At 38.1% G+C, this 20,937-nt stretch overlaps 2 protein-coding genes across 3 annotated transcripts in view; one reads left to right on the top strand and one right to left on the bottom strand.

Moving 5' to 3' along the window:
• ENTPD1 (ectonucleoside triphosphate diphosphohydrolase 1) overlaps positions 1 to 20,937 on the bottom strand; it is a 66,981-nt gene that overhangs the window by 45,414 nt on the left and 630 nt on the right. Inside the window, exon 1 of one of the 2 annotated variants that reach the window (XM_068688186.1) lies at positions 6,295 to 6,425. The exons of the other annotated variant lie outside the window; for it this stretch is intronic. The gene's annotated coding sequence lies outside the window, so the exon portion shown is untranslated. Of the gene's footprint in view, positions 1 to 6,294; positions 6,426 to 20,937 lie in introns of those variants that run through there. 2 annotated transcript variants of the gene reach the window in all.
• LOC137859270 (gamma-aminobutyric acid receptor subunit pi-like) overlaps positions 16,576 to 20,937 on the top strand; it is a 39,104-nt gene continuing 34,742 nt past the window's right edge. The window contains exon 1 of the mRNA XM_068688193.1: positions 16,576 to 16,660. Within this exon, the coding sequence (XP_068544294.1) occupies positions 16,605 to 16,660 (56 nt within the window). The 5' untranslated portion in view covers positions 16,576 to 16,604. The remainder of the gene's footprint in view (positions 16,661 to 20,937) is intronic.

The following is a 20,937-nucleotide window of genomic DNA, read 5'->3' as shown; positions in this document are numbered from 1 at the left end:
AGAGATGTAACAGCATCAAGGAGGTAATCCTTGAATAAAGGTGACAACACTTTTTTTTTTTTTTTTTCATCTGAACCCACATTTTCATTTTCTTTTCACATTTGTCTGAAAGTGACCAGGAAAATAACATCCTAGAAAAAAATTTCACAAGTAGTACTAACTGACTACACAAAACTAATTAGACTAGAATTGCAACTTGAGCCAATACCCTCACATTTCATATATGTTACACCATAAGCCTAAAATATATTAATATATTGTAAATAAATTGTTTTCCTTAACATTTGCTATTTTATATGATTGGAAGTAGAGGAATTCATTTAAAGTAAATTTACCTCACAGAAAGCAAACAGTATTCTACATTATTTTACCTCCAGGAGGCAAATTCTCAAATTTTTTAGGTCTGTAGCTACTTGAAGTAGTTGCGGATAATATATTTCAGTACACAAAGTACGGAAGAACATCACATGCAGAATAGACTTAGTACAACTTTAAAAGTTACCCTTATTTTAAATTTTAGCTTTTCCAAGTGCTAAAGGTGTACATTGTTTTCATTTTTAATAAAATTCCCCAAAAGCTTTAGTTTACTTCAGAGATAAAACTGATGCTTCTTCAAAAACATCAGCACATTAGCTATTGAAATTATACTTTATTCTCTTGACAGTGCAGAATTGACATTACGTAATCACACTGTCATTACAGACCTGACAAAATCTTAAATGTTTTATTTCACTAATCCTGCAGTTTTGAGTTTTCAATCTAGTTGTTTAAGGAAATAAAATATATGTCATTGCCTACACACATTAGCCTCAAAGTTCCCAGTAATTAATTTTGAATACACTAATTTGACTCAGGTTTGATAGATGATTAGTTTCAAATTTATAGACTTATTCAAAAATAAACACAAAAGGGAAAATCAGATCTTTCAGTATCCTGCCTTCTTCCCAGAAGAAAGTTGGAATCCTGAACTGAACCTTATCTGGCCTTTAAGGAGCACAAACTTCAAGAGTTGTTGCTGATACCCCAGTCGGGACAAAACATCAGCACAGAACCCAGACCCCTTTTTAGACCCCAGCTATGGGCCAAATACAGGAACTGGGCTTTCATAATCTCGCTCCTCATAATTTAGGTACAAATAGTTTCCATTTTCCAGCTGTCTACTCTCATCCCAGAGCCAAGCATCAAGGTTTGTTTTTCCACTGAGGTGAATACACCTGCTATGGGTATTTGGCCAAAATACGCTGTTTTCTAGGCTCCCCCTTCAGCGCAGCACTGCAGAATTCCCATAGTCTGGAAATGGAATTGTAAAATTATCTGTATACAACTTTGTTATATCATCATGTAAATTAGACCAGGAGTTTAACAGTAATTCTTCAACTTGAGGTATTAAAATTTCAATGCAACTTTGCAAGCCTTTAATAAAATACACTTAAAGAGCAAAAGATAAAGAAAATGCAGGACAAACAGTACTGTAGAATAATAAGAAAACACCAGGAGTGATTAGGCTGGGAAAAACACACCTTCTCCTCCCTCCCCCCCCAAAGAAAAAACAAAAAACAACACCCAAACCTATATTTGGAATAAATAGTCTTAAGTTAAAAATACAAATACTTTCAAAAAACTTGTGGCTCTGACAGCTACAGTTCAATTTTTAGATGTTATTTTTAGTCTTTTACCAAATTTAAGAGTACATATACAGCTAAAGGTATGCTTTTTAAACATGTAAGTGATGCGTAATGTGAGTACTGCACATCCCAAGGAAGGTTCATTTAGTAGGCTTGAACTTCATTCTCTGCCGAGTTTTCTCCGCTGAGTTCAATAAAACAGACACTGAAGATAATTCACTCCATTTCCTTCAATTACTGTATGATTTTGAATTCATGTGACACCTAAGATCACTGTAGACATTGACTCACATTAATTTCTACTGAAATATTTTAGTACATGTATATCTAACTCCTTTCAAACTGCCTTTGGCATTTTCTGTTCTCAGAATTATTTTTTTATTCTAGTTTAATAGATCAGACATATTATATTTTTTTGAATTAAGGTAACTCCACATGTATTCTTGAGGAAAATGGAAAGAGATTTGAACATAATTATACATTTCTCACATGGTCTTTTGGCAATTTAAAACACTTTTGCCTTGAGGATAATAGAGATAACAGTTTCTCCTGTGGAATTAAGGTCTATTGTTACCCAGATTAAAGTTTTGCTTCTGATTTAAATAGGAACATGTGGAAGATGTGGAAGTCCTCTGTATTGACCTGAAGTTCAGATACATTAAAACATGACAGTAATCTGTCAGATCCTTTTATGGTTTTTTAAAATATGGATATTTAGGTTTAGGATTGTAATCTAGCCTGATACTCTGTACTTATTTCATTCACTTGTGAGCTAGCAGCATAGCCTGTAATTTCAAAAATCACAGGAATTGAGGCATAATTTCCATACATTGCACAAGAACCTGAGAAAGACAGAACATCATGATAGTGATTTCTTTATACAGATCTGAAACTATCAATCTGAATAGCTCCAGGAATGCTGAGACATAAGTATGCCCCAGTGGTTTAAAAAAAGACTCTTATGATGTTTTTCTAATGAAGACAGATCTCATCTGAGATTTTTCCAATGCTGTGTTGCTTTAACACTGCCTAGGCTATATCACCCTGCTTATTGCAAACTATAGCAGACATTTAATGCTGAATGGATTGTCTGTGCCCTCCCCAGAGGACTACGGAAGCATCTGGTGAAAAGCGTCAACACCTTTGCCCAACACTTTTCCACAGCCAGGATTCAGCATGAGTACTACAAGTGCAGTTGTGTGGCACTGAAGTATACCTCTAGCAAATCATGTACTTGAGGAACCTGCTGCTCCAAACTTCCATAAAGCCAAGCTTATGTATTTATGGATTTATTTCTCTGTGGTCTATGAATTTTCCCCTAACAAAGCTTTTTAGAGAAATTCAGGAAGTTTATTTTGAGGTTAAAATGAATTTTCTTTTCCTGGAAATCCTGCTATAAACTGACAGCCTTACAAAGAGTTATTCCCAATCAAAAAATAACGTTGTCATTGCCTACATTGGTAAAGTTTAACTTCACCAGCTATTGGCCTAAATACACAGTATGGCTTAGAATTTCTACATAATTGGGGGTTATACACAGCATATTCATAATGAAGACAAAAGCAAACATTGCATTTTAATTTGATAAACATCCTTTAAATTACAATCGTATATTTAGTAGGCTATTGTCTTATTCTTCTTGTATGCTTTCATAAGTGGAAATTTAACAAGCACCTGTTAGAAACAGTCTCCACATTCATAAGTAAATTTTAAAGTAAACACTGTTAAACACCTTTTCTGTTTATACATAGCCTAACTCTTAATAAATGGTACATTAAGAACCAATTAAGAACACATAGGAGTTTGATTATGGGGTAGTACACAGCCAGCTTTAGAAAAAAAATTTGTGTGGTTCCTCAATTTGCTTTTTCAAACTTGGGAGTACATTAGCAGTTGGAACTCATGGCTCATGCTGAAAATAAAGAAAGAAACAAAATAAGTTTTTTTTTTCCTTGTAAAAGAAACAAGCTTCTACGTGATCTTCTCAACATCATGTCATGCGTTGAAAGATTACAGAGGTATAAACTAAATTGTAAACAGATGGACCCTTGGGGCATGTAATCACAGCACAGTGCAACCCCATTTGAGCTGGAAAACAGTATTTTTTGTTAAAGCAGCATTTCAATATTATGTCATCAATCCTTTTCATCTTGCTCAGATCACACAGCAGGTAGGGCTTAAGAAGCGAGCCTTTGATGTATAGTTCTTAAGTTTTTAGCATGTCTCATACCTGCGTAGCTGATAATAGAAAGTGATCATGTACAGTCATGAACATTGGTGGCATCTTTAGGTAGACAGAGCATGAGCAGGAGAGAGCAGAAAGTGGCACTTCTGAGAACTACTATCATAAAGAGTAGGAAAGGTTCAATAACAACCCCAGCTTTGGGGAAGAAAGGTCAACCATTTTCCAGTGATTTGGCCTTTACCACTAGGACTGCATAACAGCAACTCAGTGAACTTGTTTGGCCAGGCAGTTCCCACGTCTGGTGCCTCACACCTCTTCCTGGTTCTACTTACAGCTGGGGTTTCCTACCTATACTCAAGTGTATTTATCATGGCCCAGGCTAGAGACATTATAATGTTGATGTAGTGCATTAATATCTATACAGTTCTCTGCAGTAATGGGGATGGTGAAAACTGTCTTGATGTTTCAGCAATGCACTAGCTTGAGGCTTTTTAATCGATAGCTGAACAGGTACATTCTGCTCACAATTAAAAATGAGCATTTTGGGCTGGTAAGAAAACCTGTCAAGCCACGTCTTTCAAGCCAGCAAGACGCATCACAGCCAGAGGCTTACACATTTCCACTGCCCTAATAAACTGGAAAATTGTATATGATGCAAGGCTAGCACAAGCCTGTCTGTTCTTGACAGAATCGGTTAATCCACCTGGCCTTTCAAGCATTGACAGAATCATACAAAGAAAAATCAATTACCCGAGATAATCAAATCCAGTGTCTTCATTTCAGCTCTTTCACTCATTTCATCTAATTCTTAAGTATTGACATTATTCTGGGCATAATGGAAACATAAGTACTTCATTAAAGCCAGCACCTGGACATACTCAATAGTGTAGCAAGAGCTAACAAAGCTATGCCAAATACATCCTTACTGCTGTAAAGCAACTGACAAGTAATACAACCCAAAATATGTGCTTTTCAAAACAGCCTTTAGAGAAACAATGGTTTCAGGTGAAGTTGCCTTGCCCTCGGGGTGGTATCCCCTTGGAGTGCTTTGACACTACTTGTGAGGAGTAAAGGTTAACAAAGTGCCAGAATGCTACGACCTGAGCTGAAGGTGTTCACATGTGAGATGCATCCTGGCTGCAAATAGTGGCATCCATTGAGGTAACAGAACCACAGCGCTCCAGGCTGAAAGGCAGAGTAGTAGAGCCCCAACTTCAGTAACAACATTTCAGCATATGAGTAATCCTACAAGAGGTCGAGCGAACATTAAAGCAAGCCATTAAGCCCCAGTGACTTCAGTGAAACACAGAGGTGAGAAGTGAAATACTAAGTTTGCTTGACAAGTAAAAGCTTACTGAGAGCAGAGAAATTTCAGTCCTAGATAGGTCTAAAACAAAATGTTGAAAACATCCAATACTCAAACAATGATTGTGTTGTGTCTCTCTTCCTGCAGGTAACACTCAAAAATTCCTTTCTGTATGACTGGTCAGCAAGATACAAAAGAGAAGACTGAATTCTTAGATTTTGAACTATTTTCTATTTCCTTTATTTTCACTCAAATAAAGTGGAACAGTTGCAGAGTACATGGCCTTCGGGTCACTGAGAATTATAATAATCACTTCAATGCAACTATTCATGCAGTCTGTATTAGGTATAAGAATTTAGATTTTCAGGGTCTATACTCAAGTAGGAATGTTTGTCCATATATTTTAGGACACTAACTGACTCTCCCTCTATTTCCAATATATATTAACCAGAAAACTTTTTCCTAAAGAATTCTAAAGATGGAGGATGTTTTATTGTGTTATTTGCAGCCATTCCATTACACTCACTGGGGCACTCTATAATGAAAGAGTAGTTCATAGTAATATCAAATAGATATTATCCAATTAGCAGATTTTGTAAGTCCTCAACATCAGTATTACATATTGGCTCATTAAAGTTGAAAGATTTAAATCAGTTCTATGTGTCACTGGGCATTCTCAAACTTTTTTGTTTTGCATTTAGCTTAGGAACAGAATTGTATTATTTGGTCTCACTTTCAGGTCCTCACAAATACTGCTTTTATTCAGGACTGGCTTAGTTAGAATTCCACGCATTTACCATTGCATTAACATCTCAAGAATGATACTAATGAAATGTTAATGTAATTAAAAATGGGGATGTTCTGGTTTATGATACATCACTAAGTATTTCGTGTATCAATCTGATTAAATGATGATGATATTGGCTTATTTATAAGGGTAATCTATTCTTGAGCAAGCAGTTCAAGCAATTAAAAACCCATAGCCAGCCTGCTGATCACAATTTAATACATCTCCAGGATTCTCAGGGATATTAGGATTTCACTATATTTTCTATTATTCTTAGCATGACAGCTATTGAAAGTCATTACAGATTATAATGCTTTTTAATCAGCAATGCAGATTACAACAACCCCTGAGGTTGCTATTTATAATGAAAAACTACTAAAAAACAACTTACCCGATACAGATGCAGAGGGCTAAATGTGTAGAGTTAGATGATTTCTTACTGTGGACAGCCAGATTTTGTGTGTGCTCTGAAACAATTTCATTAGTCTTTACCAGACTGAGGATGGAGTCAGCTGATTTTCCCAGCCTATGAATAGCTCTATTCAAAGACTTGAGCTTTGGGTTAATAATTGAGCCGTCCTGCTCTGGGACTAACTCAAGGGCAGGTGACGGGGGTTTGGCACCTCAGAGGTCCCACTGTTACAATGGGAAAGGGCACGGGCTTTGCAGAAGGAGGGAGCACAGCCCTTGCTGATGGTGCAACAACCACAGGCATTCTGAAGGACCTGCCTAATCCGGGGTTAGACAAACCAACATGAACTTTAGTTTTATATTAACAGACTTCACACAGCCTAAAACCTTATGTTGGTTTGTCTTGGGAACTGAATTCATTTTTAAGACTGTCATTTACCTGCTTCTCTCCAGCAGACACCGTCACACTGCTCATGGCCTGGGTGCTATTTCAGGTGATCTCAAGTCTCAGTGGCAGCTACTGCTCCGTGTTCTTCTCTGGAGGGAATGCACACTGCACGGGATTGTCAAATGCATCTCAACTGCCTTGATGTCTTTTAAAAAGCTTGATAGTCAGACAGGTGTCTATTTTCACTTCCTTGAAAGTGGATTACTTTTCAGATTTTTCCATTTGAGTGTTGACAACTGAAACAGCATACTTCAAATTTTCAGAGACTGTTTTCATTCTATTTAAATTATGACCTTTAGTTAGTGGGAACTCGAAATAGGTTTTAAGATTTAGATGGGAGAAGTTCCCTAGAATTTTCAGAATTTCTGATACTATCCATTAGATATAATCTGTTCTTGGAGTACTATTGGGAATAATAAACATCAGCATTGTTTCTATGCCAGTTGGTAATAGAATAGTCTTTAAGGCCATTTTCTCAGTTCTAATGCTATGAAATGCCACATGGGACCAAGTTTGCTGATTCTCCTCCTTGCAGCTGCTCTGCAATAGAAACAATCAGGGATTTATTTTTTTTTCCCCACTGGGTTTCAAGCTTTCTGCTTGACTGATTAAAGATAAACACTAAACATGTTACAGTTAGAGTGTGTTCAAACAAGAGATATGGGGGGAGGATTACCCCAGAGCAGGCACACTCAGCACATATTCTTGACTTATAATTGGATCAGCATTCAGTTTTTTGCAGAGAATGTGGGATTTTACATTTCTAATTTCTCCTGCCCACAGATGCAGTAATAAATAAGGGCTTTAGGCAATAACAGTAACAGAAAGGCACAAAGCAGCAAGGAAATACGCTCCACTTTGCCAGAGATGTGCTTTTCCTTTCTGGGCGCCAGCCCTTTCCATGTCGTGTACCTTGGGGCAAGCTTCCAGCGCAGCAACAGCAGGCACGTGGTGTCAAAGCAGCCTCCTATAATGAGGCATCACTTGCCATTTTATAGAGAAAGTAAAGAAAAAGCAAACAACACATGCCTACTGAACTGAGACCAGCACACACTAGAGAAAGGGAACTAAATCTGAAGGTACTTACTGCTGGAAGATGCAGGGCTGGGATCTCTCAGACTTTGCCTTTATCATCAACATCAAAAAAACCAACAATGCTAGTGATTGAAACTGCAGTTGTCAAAACCATCTCTCCTCCACAGCTTGGACCAGCAATACCATATTTTGGTACTGCTGATAGTGACCCTGTCAGGGAGGATTTCTTTTGCTCTTCCTTATATCTTAACTGCAGGCAGCGGCTTCTGGCATATCAAACTGACAGAATTTACTTCCCCTAATACAGCCTGGTGTGGGAATTTCATTCTCCAAGTGTTTTCTTTCATCTTGTGCTGCATGGAACAGCGTTACCCCAAAGTGATACTTCTGGGCACATGCAGGCTGCAGACAGCTCCAGAGGTAACAGGTCAGAAAGGAAAGCAATGGAAAAAACATTTTTTTTCCTTCCAGTCACTGCTGGAAAGACTCAGTGTTACCTGAAACCTCCACCAGAACATCTCTACATCAGATGGAAAAGAAGAATGGAAGTTTCATCCCGTGGTAGCCAGGGTGCAACTATTGCAAGAAGGAAAATGACAAAATAAGTTTTATGCAAGCTTTGGTACAGGGCCACAACACAAGCAGCATGCTGGGAAGTGCTGCCCTGACTCTTTTGGCAGACATCCCTCGCCAATTCTCCCTCTAGCACAGTTTACCCAAAGCCCACTAGAAACTGAACAAGGCGAGAGCAAGCAGAGGAGTGGCAGTAGGAGGACGAGGCTGCTTAGAGGAACCTACGAGTGCGTGTGTGTGCATGTGTGCGTGCGTTAAGCCAGCGCTAGCAGGGGGGCCCCCCTCTCCCAGCGCCCACCCACCCCCGCTGGCCGGGGGCGGGCTCGAACCCGCGGCGCGGCGGCCCCGCACTCCGGGCCGGCCGCCGGGCTGCACGGAGCCGGCCGCAGCGCTCCGTCCTCCGCCGCCCTGCCCGCAGGTAAGGCGCGCCGGGAGCCTGCCCCAAGCGCTGCTCCTTCCCCGGGGTGCTCTGCCTTTCCTTCCCTTCGCATTCCTCCCCCCTTAGATTATTATGGTTATTTTTTAGGTGTTACTCCGCATCCCTTAGGTATTAAGATGCATTCTGCTGGATTAAAAACAACAGCCAGAATAACTCAAATTGCCATTAGGAAGATAAAATAAGGACTGAGGAGTGATTTATGCCCGTTCTCCCTCCCTAGAAAAAAAGCTTACAAAAACTTGTTTTAAAAATGGTGAGTGGCATATGGGGAAGCACCTCCAGGAAAGTTAATTCAGGAGCCAGCTTCCATCTTTCCTCCAACTCACCATGAAATCTGTGTGGCTCACCTCAAATCAATATGCAGATTGACAGTGTGCATGTGCTTTAAAACGTGTGCCATATCTGAAGGAAAACAATTTGTTGATTAAACCGGTTATTGAGTCATGATGGAAGGAAATATTTGAATTAAATGAAAGCATTTCTTTAGCACACTTTCTAATTATAAAAATCACCCACCTATACACAATTTCAGTGTCTATTCAAACTTTATAAATAGGGTTCTTAAAGGTTACTTTTTAGCATGACAACTCAAGGTAATTCTAATGACTTGTCATAGAATAAAGCTAATGCAGTATGTACTTAAAGAGTAGTAAGACCTTGAAATAGTCATACACTTAGCCACGTGGGAAAAATCAGTCAAATCCATATTAGTGGGGAAAAAATCCAAAATACATGTTTTATTGAAAAATACCGCATACTGTCAAAGTCCCTTTCGTGATTTCCCCTTAGAGTTCTTGCTGACTTGGAGCTCAGATTTACATTTGTTAGAATAATGCCTCTGACTTTAGTCTTGGCAGGTACAAGTGTGCAACTGAGCCCAGGGCACTGAACTTCAACATTCAATATTCTGTGTTTGTATAATTAGGAGTATTTCTTCCTGTGAATATCATTCACTAATGCATATGTTTCTACTAATTTTAGTTACATTAATTTGTGCCAGCTTGTTTCAAATGCATCAACTTTATAGACAGCAAAAAAACAAAGCTGTTTTAAAATTTGGTTCTCTCCTTCCCAGTCTTTCATCCTTTTGCACTGCTCAGAACAGCTATCTTAGAAATCTCCTGGTTACAGGACACTTACTAATTCAACAAGGAATTAAAAACTTCAGACTCAAACTGATGAGCAGGTGCAGAGTGGCTTAGCATCTTCAAGAAAGTCATTCTTCATGTAGAGGTTTTGACTACTCTTACTTGAGTGAGAAGGAAAAAGATAATCTGTTGTTCAAAGTCATATTTTGCATGGACAACAAGGCAATGTTAGGTTACACCCTCTCTCTCTTCCACCCCATCCTTTGCAACTACAAACAAAATTAATCGAAACCAAGGGGCTAATTTTGTTGTAAATCTCAGAGGAACATCTCTCCTCCTGGCTGAGAGACATCCATTACAAAGATGGAGATAGCTTTAGACCTCATCTGCTACTGCAGGGCTCAAGCCTCAGGCATGTGTTTGGTGACATACAGAGAGATGTCCCTTACTCTCCTGTGCCACAGGCTGCATGGATGGAAGCTGAGGGCACACTGGTTGGATCCTGAATAGTTTTTGCCACACCAGAATGCTCAAGTGAAGCCCACAGACATCAGTGTCTATGTGGGGAGACTCTCTCCTCCAGGTCATAAGCCGAAAGATCCCAGCTTTTAACTTTCATGAGGAATAATAATTTAAGATGACATCAGAAAGACATCATTTCATTTGTCTTTTCAAATCAAGTTACTACTTTCTTAACCTGAAGCAGCATATTCTGTCTAACTTTTATATAAATAGCTGAGAATCCATAATCATATCTATTTTGATAGTGCCCAATCAAAACTGTGACTTCATTTTGCTACAGGCTACAGAAAGAAGCTGATTTGTGTAACTACTGAGGTATGGTATCAATGCTGCAGTAGCACTGTATCTGCTTTCAAACCACACTTACCCCTTTAAAACACACGTACCCCTTAGAAACCTGGTGACCCAAAGTGGTCACCCAGGCAGCTGCCAGGTCTCAGGAAGCCAGCAGCTGCCACTCAAGAGACTGGTGTTCATCATGAGAAAGCTGCTTGCATCTTCCGTGCAAGTCCAAAGTGCCTCTGAAGGTTTCCTAGCTCTTAGATTTAAAGATTTATGCTTGAAATGGCACCAGAACTGAGTGCCTCTCTGTTCTTAGCTGCTGTGGTGGCAGGAGGTGAGCCCTGACCATTTACAGGACTGAACTTCAGAGCACCTTGCCGTGTTGGTGTGTACCTTTAAAACCAGCAGGGACTCATTTTAAAGATGCAATTTCATACAAGACAACCCTTAAACATCCACAGATGCAAGTAGAAGACCAACAGCATGGATAGGAGAACTGGGATGTACCAAGTGAAGTATTTAAATGAATAAAGCATCTATGTACACATAGATAAACAACCCCACAAATGTTTGATTAATTTGGATAACTACAAATCAGTAATCATGACTCAAGTGCCACTGATGTACTGGACTTTTGGATGTCAGCTGTCTAAAAGCAGATTTAAGAACAAAGCATAGATAAATTACTTAAATCCTTTTTTTTTTTTTTAGTACTAGAAATTGGCCTTCGTGGCACACATGCTATAGAATTTTTTATATATGAGCAGAGCCTGTAATAAATACCATGCTTAAGCAGTCACAAGCTACACTGAACTGTATTTACTAAACTTACTCTGATTGTTCATTACTATCTCCATTTTAGTAGATTCTTGAAACATTGTTTACTGTGAATATTGACATTTCAGTGTTACAACGCTTGGAAGTAGGACACCTGATGTTAGGACGTTATAACATAGGATGTTACTCCTTTGTTTCCTGAAGATGTTCCCAGAATCATAACATTCTAAACACCCAGTTGTTGTCCATCTAATATAAGACTAAAATTTCCTACCAGTTATCTTCCAGATAACCCAAGATACACATGAAACTATTTAAAATGCACAAAAACAGATAAATATAAAAATTATGATCCTGTTCTGTTATATAAATAATACTGATGTTTATGAAATTGATAATGCAGAGAACCTGGTGAGAAATACAGACTTGAACCTAGAAAGGCAAGTGTCTCTAACAACTGGACAGTATTAATTATTATGAAAATACTGCTAGTTCTTACTCCTTTATATCTTTGATATAGCTTATGGTCTTTCAATGATTTTTTTTTTTTTTTTTTTTGAAGACGGCAACTTTACATGTTAACTTCCGTTATCTGGAATCCTGAAATATGTAATTGAGTTGTTGATAGTGTCCAAAATCTTGTCTAATTATTTTTAAACCAATATACCTTTTAGACAGATTTATTTAGGATCATTTTTTAAAAACTTGTACAATGCCCTATACACATAAGCAACACTTAAGTATGAAGTTTCACTTACAGCTGCTTTTGCTACACCAGAGAAGCAAATTCAGATTTTCTTGTCTGGTGAGTCTTAAGTTTCTTCTGCTTAGTTTAATAAGACCTTCTGCTGTCAAGCAGTATCTTTGACAAAAAGATCTTTTTTGTGGGGTGTTGTACAGGTTGGAGGAACATGCTGAGTGTTTCAGTGAGAAAGCAATAATTTTAGCCATTATTTGTATTACCTGGCACTTGTGGCAACTGTATTGATCAGAACAGAGCATAACTGGAATCTGGCATCTCACTTAGGAGCTATTGCTGGGAATATCAACAGTAGAAGCTGAATACTCTCCCAGCTCTTAAGATAGCACTTGATGGCCCCCATACTGGCTGTCTCTGCAAAGACAACAAGACAAGACAGCTACTTTCTGTGGACCATGTAAATCTAACTTTGTTTACTTGCCCAAGGAGACTGTGCATGGTTTGTGCCCCTGCGAGGTTAGAGTTTAGAAACAAGCTCGCTGGTATGCCAGCAGCCAGCTTGTCAGCTGAATGACTGGGGGCCTCTTCTCACAGGATGCAGACACATGCATTGGTCTACTTTCAGTCAATTCCCCAGTTAGACCTGCTGCTGCCGGGCTTTATTCCTTCTAATTTGACACATTTAATAAAAATAAGAAAACAGATCTTATCTGCAACACTTATACTGATTTACCATTTTTCCACTCAAGTCTTGCTCTCTGCAGTATTAATTGATCTTTACCTATTAAAAATAATCTTAGTGCGAAAATTTTGCATTTTTTTTTCCTCCTTTCACAACCTATGCATTTTAGGGAGATTTAAAAAACACCATAGAACGAGGGCTATTACAGACAGGCAGCCTGATTAACATGAATGCTTCACTGTATTCTGCATAACGCTGTCAATGACCACAGCCCAGTTGTGTGCAGTTCACTTTTCCTAGTGATGTGCAAAAGTTAGCCACTGTCCATTTTTACTTTCTGCTTGTATACAGGCAAAGGAAGAGGGGTTAAGAAAAAAATTCTTATACAGCTTGGAAATTAGAATAAGGAAAACCGCCCACAAGAACTGGAGAAGCAGTAATGTCAGGTGGCAATGCATAAAAACAAGGGCAGGAGTGAAGAATGAATAAAGAGCTTGGAAATGACAGTGACATTCTGGGGCCATATCCCATAGAGTTTTCTCTACCTATCTGTCTCTGTATTTCCAAATCTTATGACTGCCTTCCATACACCAGCTCCAAGTGCATTTTTACTGTTTTCAGCTTTCCATCATTTTCCCCACTATTAATTCACGTTATTCTAACAGCCAGGGGATGGAATAAAAAGCACACAGATTTGTAGCTGTGACGCAGCTGTACTGGACAGTGTGGGCTGGGCAGTGCAGAAGAGGTAGCTGGCTACCTTCTGCACTCCAGTTGAATCCCTCAAACACTTAAAGGAGGCTGTCATTCAGCAGTTTGGGTGCAGATGTCAAAAGCAACTGCGATGACAATTCAGCTTATGCTATCTATAAAACTGCTGCTAACATTTTTTTTTTAGATAATTCTATATACAGTTCTAGATGCAACAGCAGCCATGGGAATTCAGGCATATGGCCATTACCATATGACATAGACTAAAAATTACTAAATGCACTTTCTCCACACTTCTGCTTGTGGATAAGATCCTGCAGTATGAAGCATTTCATCCTTTGATTCATCTGCACAAAATCCACTTCCAGTTAAATTTTGAGATACTGCTACTACCTCTGCCAGCTCACTGCCTCATCCCATTTCATTCCCAGAGGTTCATGAAATTCACAAAGTTCTCTTTTCCTCTCACGCTGAGATAATAAACACCAAGTTCTCCAGAGAAATTCCAAAACTTTAGATACTATTTTAGTCTTAATCTGATCTGAGTCGAAGTAGAAATCATTGTTGCTTGATCATATGGGAAACGGGCAGATTTGTTACCTTCACCTCAATTAATTCATGGTATGCTTAGAACATGAAGGTGTGTCAGTATGTGCACAATAGTCTGTTAAATCCAAATGGCTCAATGTTCCATGCAGAGAATGGGTTATGGGTATTTTTCCAGGCTGTAGGAAAGAGGAAAATACTGTGGTTCTTGCTGAATTAGCCTTAATACCAATAATTAATAAGGTCCACTTAAGCAAGAAGAAATCCTGCTGCAGACATATAGTATTTGGTAATTGCATGACAGAAGTCCAGATGTGCAAACATGCCAAGAGGCAGGCTTTTTAGTGGAACAAAACAGCTCAATAAACCCTTTTAAAAAAAATGGACAGCATAGAAAGCATGCACAGATGCGTGTACACACATGCAGAAGTGATTTACACATATAGATTAAGTGCCATCTATAAAGTTATTTAAGAGTTCAGTAGCTACCCTATTCTATTTTTCAGCTGGCAGGAAATGTCCCTTCGCAGTGATGGGGTGCCAGTCAATATGGCAGGCAACTGGATCTCTTGGTCTTATTACACAGAGAGATCTCTGCTTCCTCTCATTTCTGTCTTTTCCCTTCCCTGGCATACAGAATGAATTCACCCAGCACAGAATGAGTTTGACCTTTTGTGTGTTAGGGACCAAATAAAATCCCCCAATAAAATTGCTAAGTTGCAAGACATCTGAACATAAACCAGTTGTTTTAGAAAGATTAGTGATTAATTCAGTCATTTTGATCTGCAGCACTGTAAAAACTAAAACAAGTACAGAGATATCCACAGTTTTCCTTAATCTGTTTTTAAAGGATCTTAAGAAACATTAGGGGCTCATAGTAGCAATTCAAAAGCTAAATATAAAAGAGGCTTTATGAAGTCAGTAAGAGCTTTCCTGGGAAACCAGAGAGGCAATACTTATTTTTGGTATATTTTCCTGTGAGATAAAGATAGCAAATCTAGAAAGTAACCACCCGGAACAAGATATGCAACAGAGATACCGCAATATGAAGCGGGGGTGTTAGAGAATCAGCATTTAGAGAGCAATGTTCTGACAACACCATCTGCTCATCTGTGCTGTGTCTTCTTATTAAAGGCTCTCTTACTGTCTCATGCATGATTTTCTGTGGAAGTTGGTGTAGGAGCGGATGATTTATTTTGACATTAATATTTACCAGGCTGGTGTATGCTTAAAGTATCTTAGATGCTGAATGTAAGTACTTAAAGTCATTTGAGTGGCTTTCATTTTTACTTGCAGATATTAGCACCTTATTTTGTCATTTCACCGTTACAAGTCAGATACCATTCAAATTGCATTAAATCAAGCAAATTCCAATAGTACTACTTTTACTAGGACTGTGGACTGAAACAAAGGTTACTTCAGGGCAAAAAAAAAGTTTGCTAGCATCGCATGTTGGTCAGCTGAAGAAGAGTAAAACAAAGCTTCAAATTCTTTATTGTTAGTAATTTACTGTGAATTTAAAGTGGAAGACACTTCCGTAAAGTTTGTTCTGGACGTTGAAAGTAGTATTAAGTTTTATGAAGCAAATATCAAAGAGATTTCATTTGTATTTATTAAAATTTAGTAATTCTCTCAGATTCTGAGTAGGTAGCGTTCCTGTTAAATTTTTTTTAGTGTTTTGAGGCAAATCTTACAAACATCTCAGTCATTTGATGATATATAGTAAGAGTTGGCAGAGCACATCAATTTCAGATCTGTTGAATGACTGCATTAAATTATTTTGATTGATACTATTTTCATCCAGAAATAGATTACAGAGCTGACAGATTACTTACAAATAACCATTATGGTTGTGAATCACACTGACAAGAGCAAAGAAATTCCATTCAGAAAACACCTTGCCTCAGTCCAACATTCTGATGTAGATATTTATATGATTATTTATATACAGTTAAGAGATTTCCTCTGTGACAACTTTTCCTTGTTAACTAAAGGCTTACCAAAGATGTGCATCATAGGTACTGATACTGCACATGTACACAAGATGTTGCTCTGGAACAGCCCTACTACCACAAAATGGTAGTTTTGTGTTTTACACTGAGCACACTGAAGTGTACTCAGTGGATCTAGTACAGGCAGTGCTCAGTGTTTATGACATTAAACTGCACGTCTGCAGTTATTTTTCAAAACAATTACTTTCACAAGTAATTAAATGATACAAAAATGAAAGTGCTCTAGTATACTGGAATATAATTTCTATTGACACATCACTGCTGATACCATGTCTTTTTAAATGTAGAGTTTTAACTGTTGTAGATATTTCCTAATACATTTAAGCAGCAGTTCCTAAAGGTACTAACCCTTCAGTTTGTTGAAAACCCTGAGAATCTTGTGTATTTGTAATGCAAATATGTACGGTAAAACATTATCACTGCATTTTTTTTTTTTTTTTAGAAGCTGCAAGACCTTCTGAAGCCAGACCTAAAAATGTGCATTCTTAGATGCTGCAGTTTAAGAGTGCTTTTTCTATTGGTGCTATGTAGGTAAGAAGCATTTGCTTAAATAAAAAAAAATAAATCCTCATTATATATAATACCGTTAGCTTATAGCTAGAAATGTATCTGATCAAGGTAAACCCAAATCCACCTGACAGCAGAATCTTACCTCTTACAAAGATTAACCAACCTTGATAATAATAACAAAAACACAGGACCAAACCTCATGAATCTGCCTTGACTGAGCTGCAGATATTTTTCACTAAGACCGGTAGGGGGAAAAAAGAAAGGAATTCAACTTAAGCAAATGATCCTTCAGATGAAGGATTACTATGTGAGTGTGAATATCATACTAAATGCTCAGCAGATTTAGAAGGGCACATGGTCCTTGACTGAACTATTACACTTCACCCAAGGACAGCACAACTACATGTACTACAAGCTCGAGGTAGCAGAATCATCTTCATGCATTCATTGTTAAAGAAGTGTTTTAATTACCTGGTTACAATGTATTCTTAATATGCTTTGCAGGTTAAATTGTAAAACCTTCAGGAAAGCTGAATTTTTAGGCAGGAAGGTGAAACTGATCCCTTTAATGTACAAATAATCCTGCTAACAGCACAGTTGCCATAACAAAAAAAAAGAAACAGAACACTTCAAAAAAGTTGTTGTTTTAGAAGGAACATTTTGTAAGCAATTTTAATAAGAAAATGCAAGCGTGGACAGCTTAAACAGCCTTGTCACCAGTCTTTAGCTACCCAAAAGATATTTTAATTCTCTTTAGCCAATTCTCTTTATAGAAATACCTAACCCATTTAGGCTCCCAGAGAATTCCTCAAGAAAGTAAAGTTCAGGCAGAACCTTATCAAGTTGATGTGCAAACATAAGTTTTTAGATAAAGCCCCACTTGTTTGTGAGGGCAGATGGCAACTTCCTGGAAAGAAGTTTAAGACCTCCCCCTCCCCACCTTCTGCAGTGCTATAAGGATGTTTTTGTCCAGAACACACAGTTGCTCTGATTTCATCTTTCTTCCTCATCAGTTGATACATGCTGTACACTATAGTCACTGGGTAACACTCATGGCTTTGCACTAATAAAACCACAGAGAGACCAATAAGATCTCAGAAATATCTAAGTAACAAGGATGCATGTCATGTCCTCCCTCCTCCCCCACTTCCCCAGCGTTTAGCCTTCCTTATCAGATGGACCTTGTGAACCTTCTCTTACAACTTAAAAAGGTTAAATGTCCAGAATCAGGAACAGTTAACTCCTGGATGGCATCCATGGAAGCTGTGAGCGCTCACAGCACCTGTTTAGCTAGGCCATGAGTTACAGCATCAATCTGACATGCCAATATTGCACCCAAAGCTGAGCAGATGCTGAGTGGAAGCTCTACCCCTTGTCTAGCTTACTGCCCAGATGATGCTGAGGTGCACTGATGTCTTTTTCCAGTGGATAGGATATGATGAAAGTGCTGTTTAAATCAGAACTATACAACTTTACACTAGAACTGAGAAATAATATTTAACCCTACCACAGCAGAATCCACAGTGAAAGAGCAAGTATTTATGAACGCCTCTGCTTCCCTAGAGAGAGCTGTTGCATGGCTTTACTGCCCAAATTGTGGGAAACATCAGCAACTTTGAGGTTGTTCCTCAGTCACCCTGTTTCTGGCAGATCTCTTAACAGTACCAAAGGAGAGAGGTGCACTGAAACATGAGCTGGAATTATTTGTTCCCCAAATGGTCTAGTAGCTAGCATGTTTGCATAAGCTCTGGCTAAAGTTTGAGCACAAGCAGGAAAAGGATGGGGTTAGAAAGTTTTCTCTACTGACTGAAGTAGTTTAAACATTTAAAACATTTTGAAAAAGATTGAGACAGCCATAGCCTCATCTGTCTTGCCACATAACGGACATGATCTGTCACAACCCACTTGTTAACAGCATCACACCAGACTATCAGACTGTATATGTTACATTATAGATACTAAATGAGGATTCTTAATGTTAAGTGCTGAAAGTGAGGTTAAGTTACTTTATATACATGCATACTAGAAATCTGTATCTAGTGAGTTGCCTGAATGGTCACTTTCCCAGAAATATTTTCATTAAGAAATGGAGATGAAAAAATGTAAGGCAGATTTATTAAAGTAATCAACTTGTGATCAAATTCAAGCTTACAGTTTGAATCATTATCAGGAATTAGCTTAAATATATGGTATTTGATCCCAAGAACAGCTATGATTCATTTCAGGAAAGATTTTTCAAATTAGGTAATAGACAAAATTTATAGGGTTGGATCCAGAAAATTGTGGGATGTTGATGTTTTTGCCAACTTAAAGAGTATTTGCATTATTTAAGTATTTGCATTATTTAAGTATTTTATCCAATATCTGGGAAGTGATAATGTAATGCCACTGTTTCAACTATGCCAGTTAGCCAAAAGCCTATGGCGGTACAGACTGTTTCGAAGTGGAGAAATCAGTAGTGATGTAGGTGATCCTGCAGCATTTTGTCTATGAATGCAACAGAAAAGCCTATCTCCTTAAACATGTCAGGTGTGAAACAAAAAGCAATGCCTCTGTTTTCCTGTGCAAACCCCTCACTGCCTGAAAGAAGCTTTTGTCCCAGCTTTTCCTGAGGGGTGCATTTCAAAAGCTTTCTCAGATTGCGTTTGGCATTTTACTTCTCCCTCACTCAGTTCTGAGGTGTTTCTCTGTCTTTCACAATACAGAGTCTTGACAAACATAGCCAGGGAAAATATTCCCACACACGTGTCTAGAACGCACCTTTGTTTTAAGCAGTGATATGTACTGCTGTTTTAGAGCAGCATCTGCACCCCTCAACCCCAGTTACTCAATTCTGTTAGAGACACTAGCTTGAAGCTATCTTAAATAACAAGCTGCAGTTGTACATTCCAGGTTTAGCCCATCCTGTAAAATACTAAATTTTCTGAGTCGCAGGAATAAAAAAAGGAAGTTTAATCATTATAATTCATATTTTACAGAAGCAAGTACAGGTCACTGAACCCAAAGAGTTTAACATGTTATACATTGTCAGCCCAGAACAGATATGTACTCCAGGCTGTCAATATTCTCCATTTTCTTCTGTAAAAGCATATTCTCTCCAGTGGCTGGAACAGCTGTTTCAAGGCAATTCCATATTGTGGTGTGTGCCAGGGTATATTTAAATGCATAAAATGGAGGAAATAAAACATAGCTGTATTTATAAAATATAGATACCAGGTAAAAGAAAAGCTCAAGTGATGTGATACACAGGCATAAGAAGAAACCACCCCAGCTTTTGCTTTTATCTTTTGTGATCCCTGCACAAGGCAATGGCACAGATTTTTTTCCTACAGGCAGCTAGTAGTTCACTCTTGCTTAGTGACGAACATTGCATGAGCACTGAAGAGCACTTTAAAGGCATCAGACGTCCTCTTTTAAAACATAGATAAGCAAAATCACTTAAGGCATGTAGCATCTAGAGGTTCTTTGCCTTTTAACACTGACAACTTGTTTCTGGGTATGCCCAAAGTTACCAGAATAGGATCTAGCAATACAGTGTGCTCATATTTAAGATACAGTGAGTTCCTCTTGTGTAGGGACTTGCTATTATAGGAGTTCTCAAAGATCGTATGGCAAAATAGCATTTAATGGGTCAAGCCATGTTAATTCACTGCATCAAGTACCGCATAACAGCTTTCTCTTGGCAAAGAGTTCTTTTTTTTAAACAAAGTCTCTAAGAGAACAAAAATGTAAGGCTACACATCACATGTTGTTAAGGGGAAAACAAGAATTTTCTCAGAAGAATTGTCACAGGTGCTTTAAGCAAAGTACTCGTATACCTAAACAATACTAAATATTCAAGATTCATTTCAGCAGATAGCTGTTAACAAGGGCAACACAAGACCATTCTGCAACCACATGCTGATCCACAGATCAATATTATACCCTTGCAGTGGAAGAGTGGCAAGTTTTCTTTACTGTTTCACAGTACTTGAAAATTATGCAGGAGAAATTCAGTAAAGCTGAAATTAAACTCATACAGCTCATTGAACACTTCAATGAAATTAAATGTAAATTGCAGAAGCAGAAAAAAAATCTGTTGAAAATACAGTATTTAAGACATGAATAAAATTAAAATGCATTTCTAATTCCCACACTTCTGTGAAATATAAAGACTAACATTCTTACTCACACACACACTTTAACTCAGTGTGACCACACTAGCTTCTTCAGGAAGAAACTGAACTTAAATGAAAAGCGTTCCTTATTTCCATGCTGTCATTACCTAAGACCATATTTAATTGACCATTGAGCAACAA

This window comes from Anas acuta, chromosome 7 (assembly GCF_963932015.1).
Source record: "Anas acuta chromosome 7, bAnaAcu1.1, whole genome shotgun sequence".
Lineage (NCBI taxonomy): Eukaryota > Metazoa > Chordata > Aves > Anseriformes > Anatidae > Anas > Anas acuta.
This window is presented reverse-complemented; position numbering and strand designations above follow the sequence as displayed.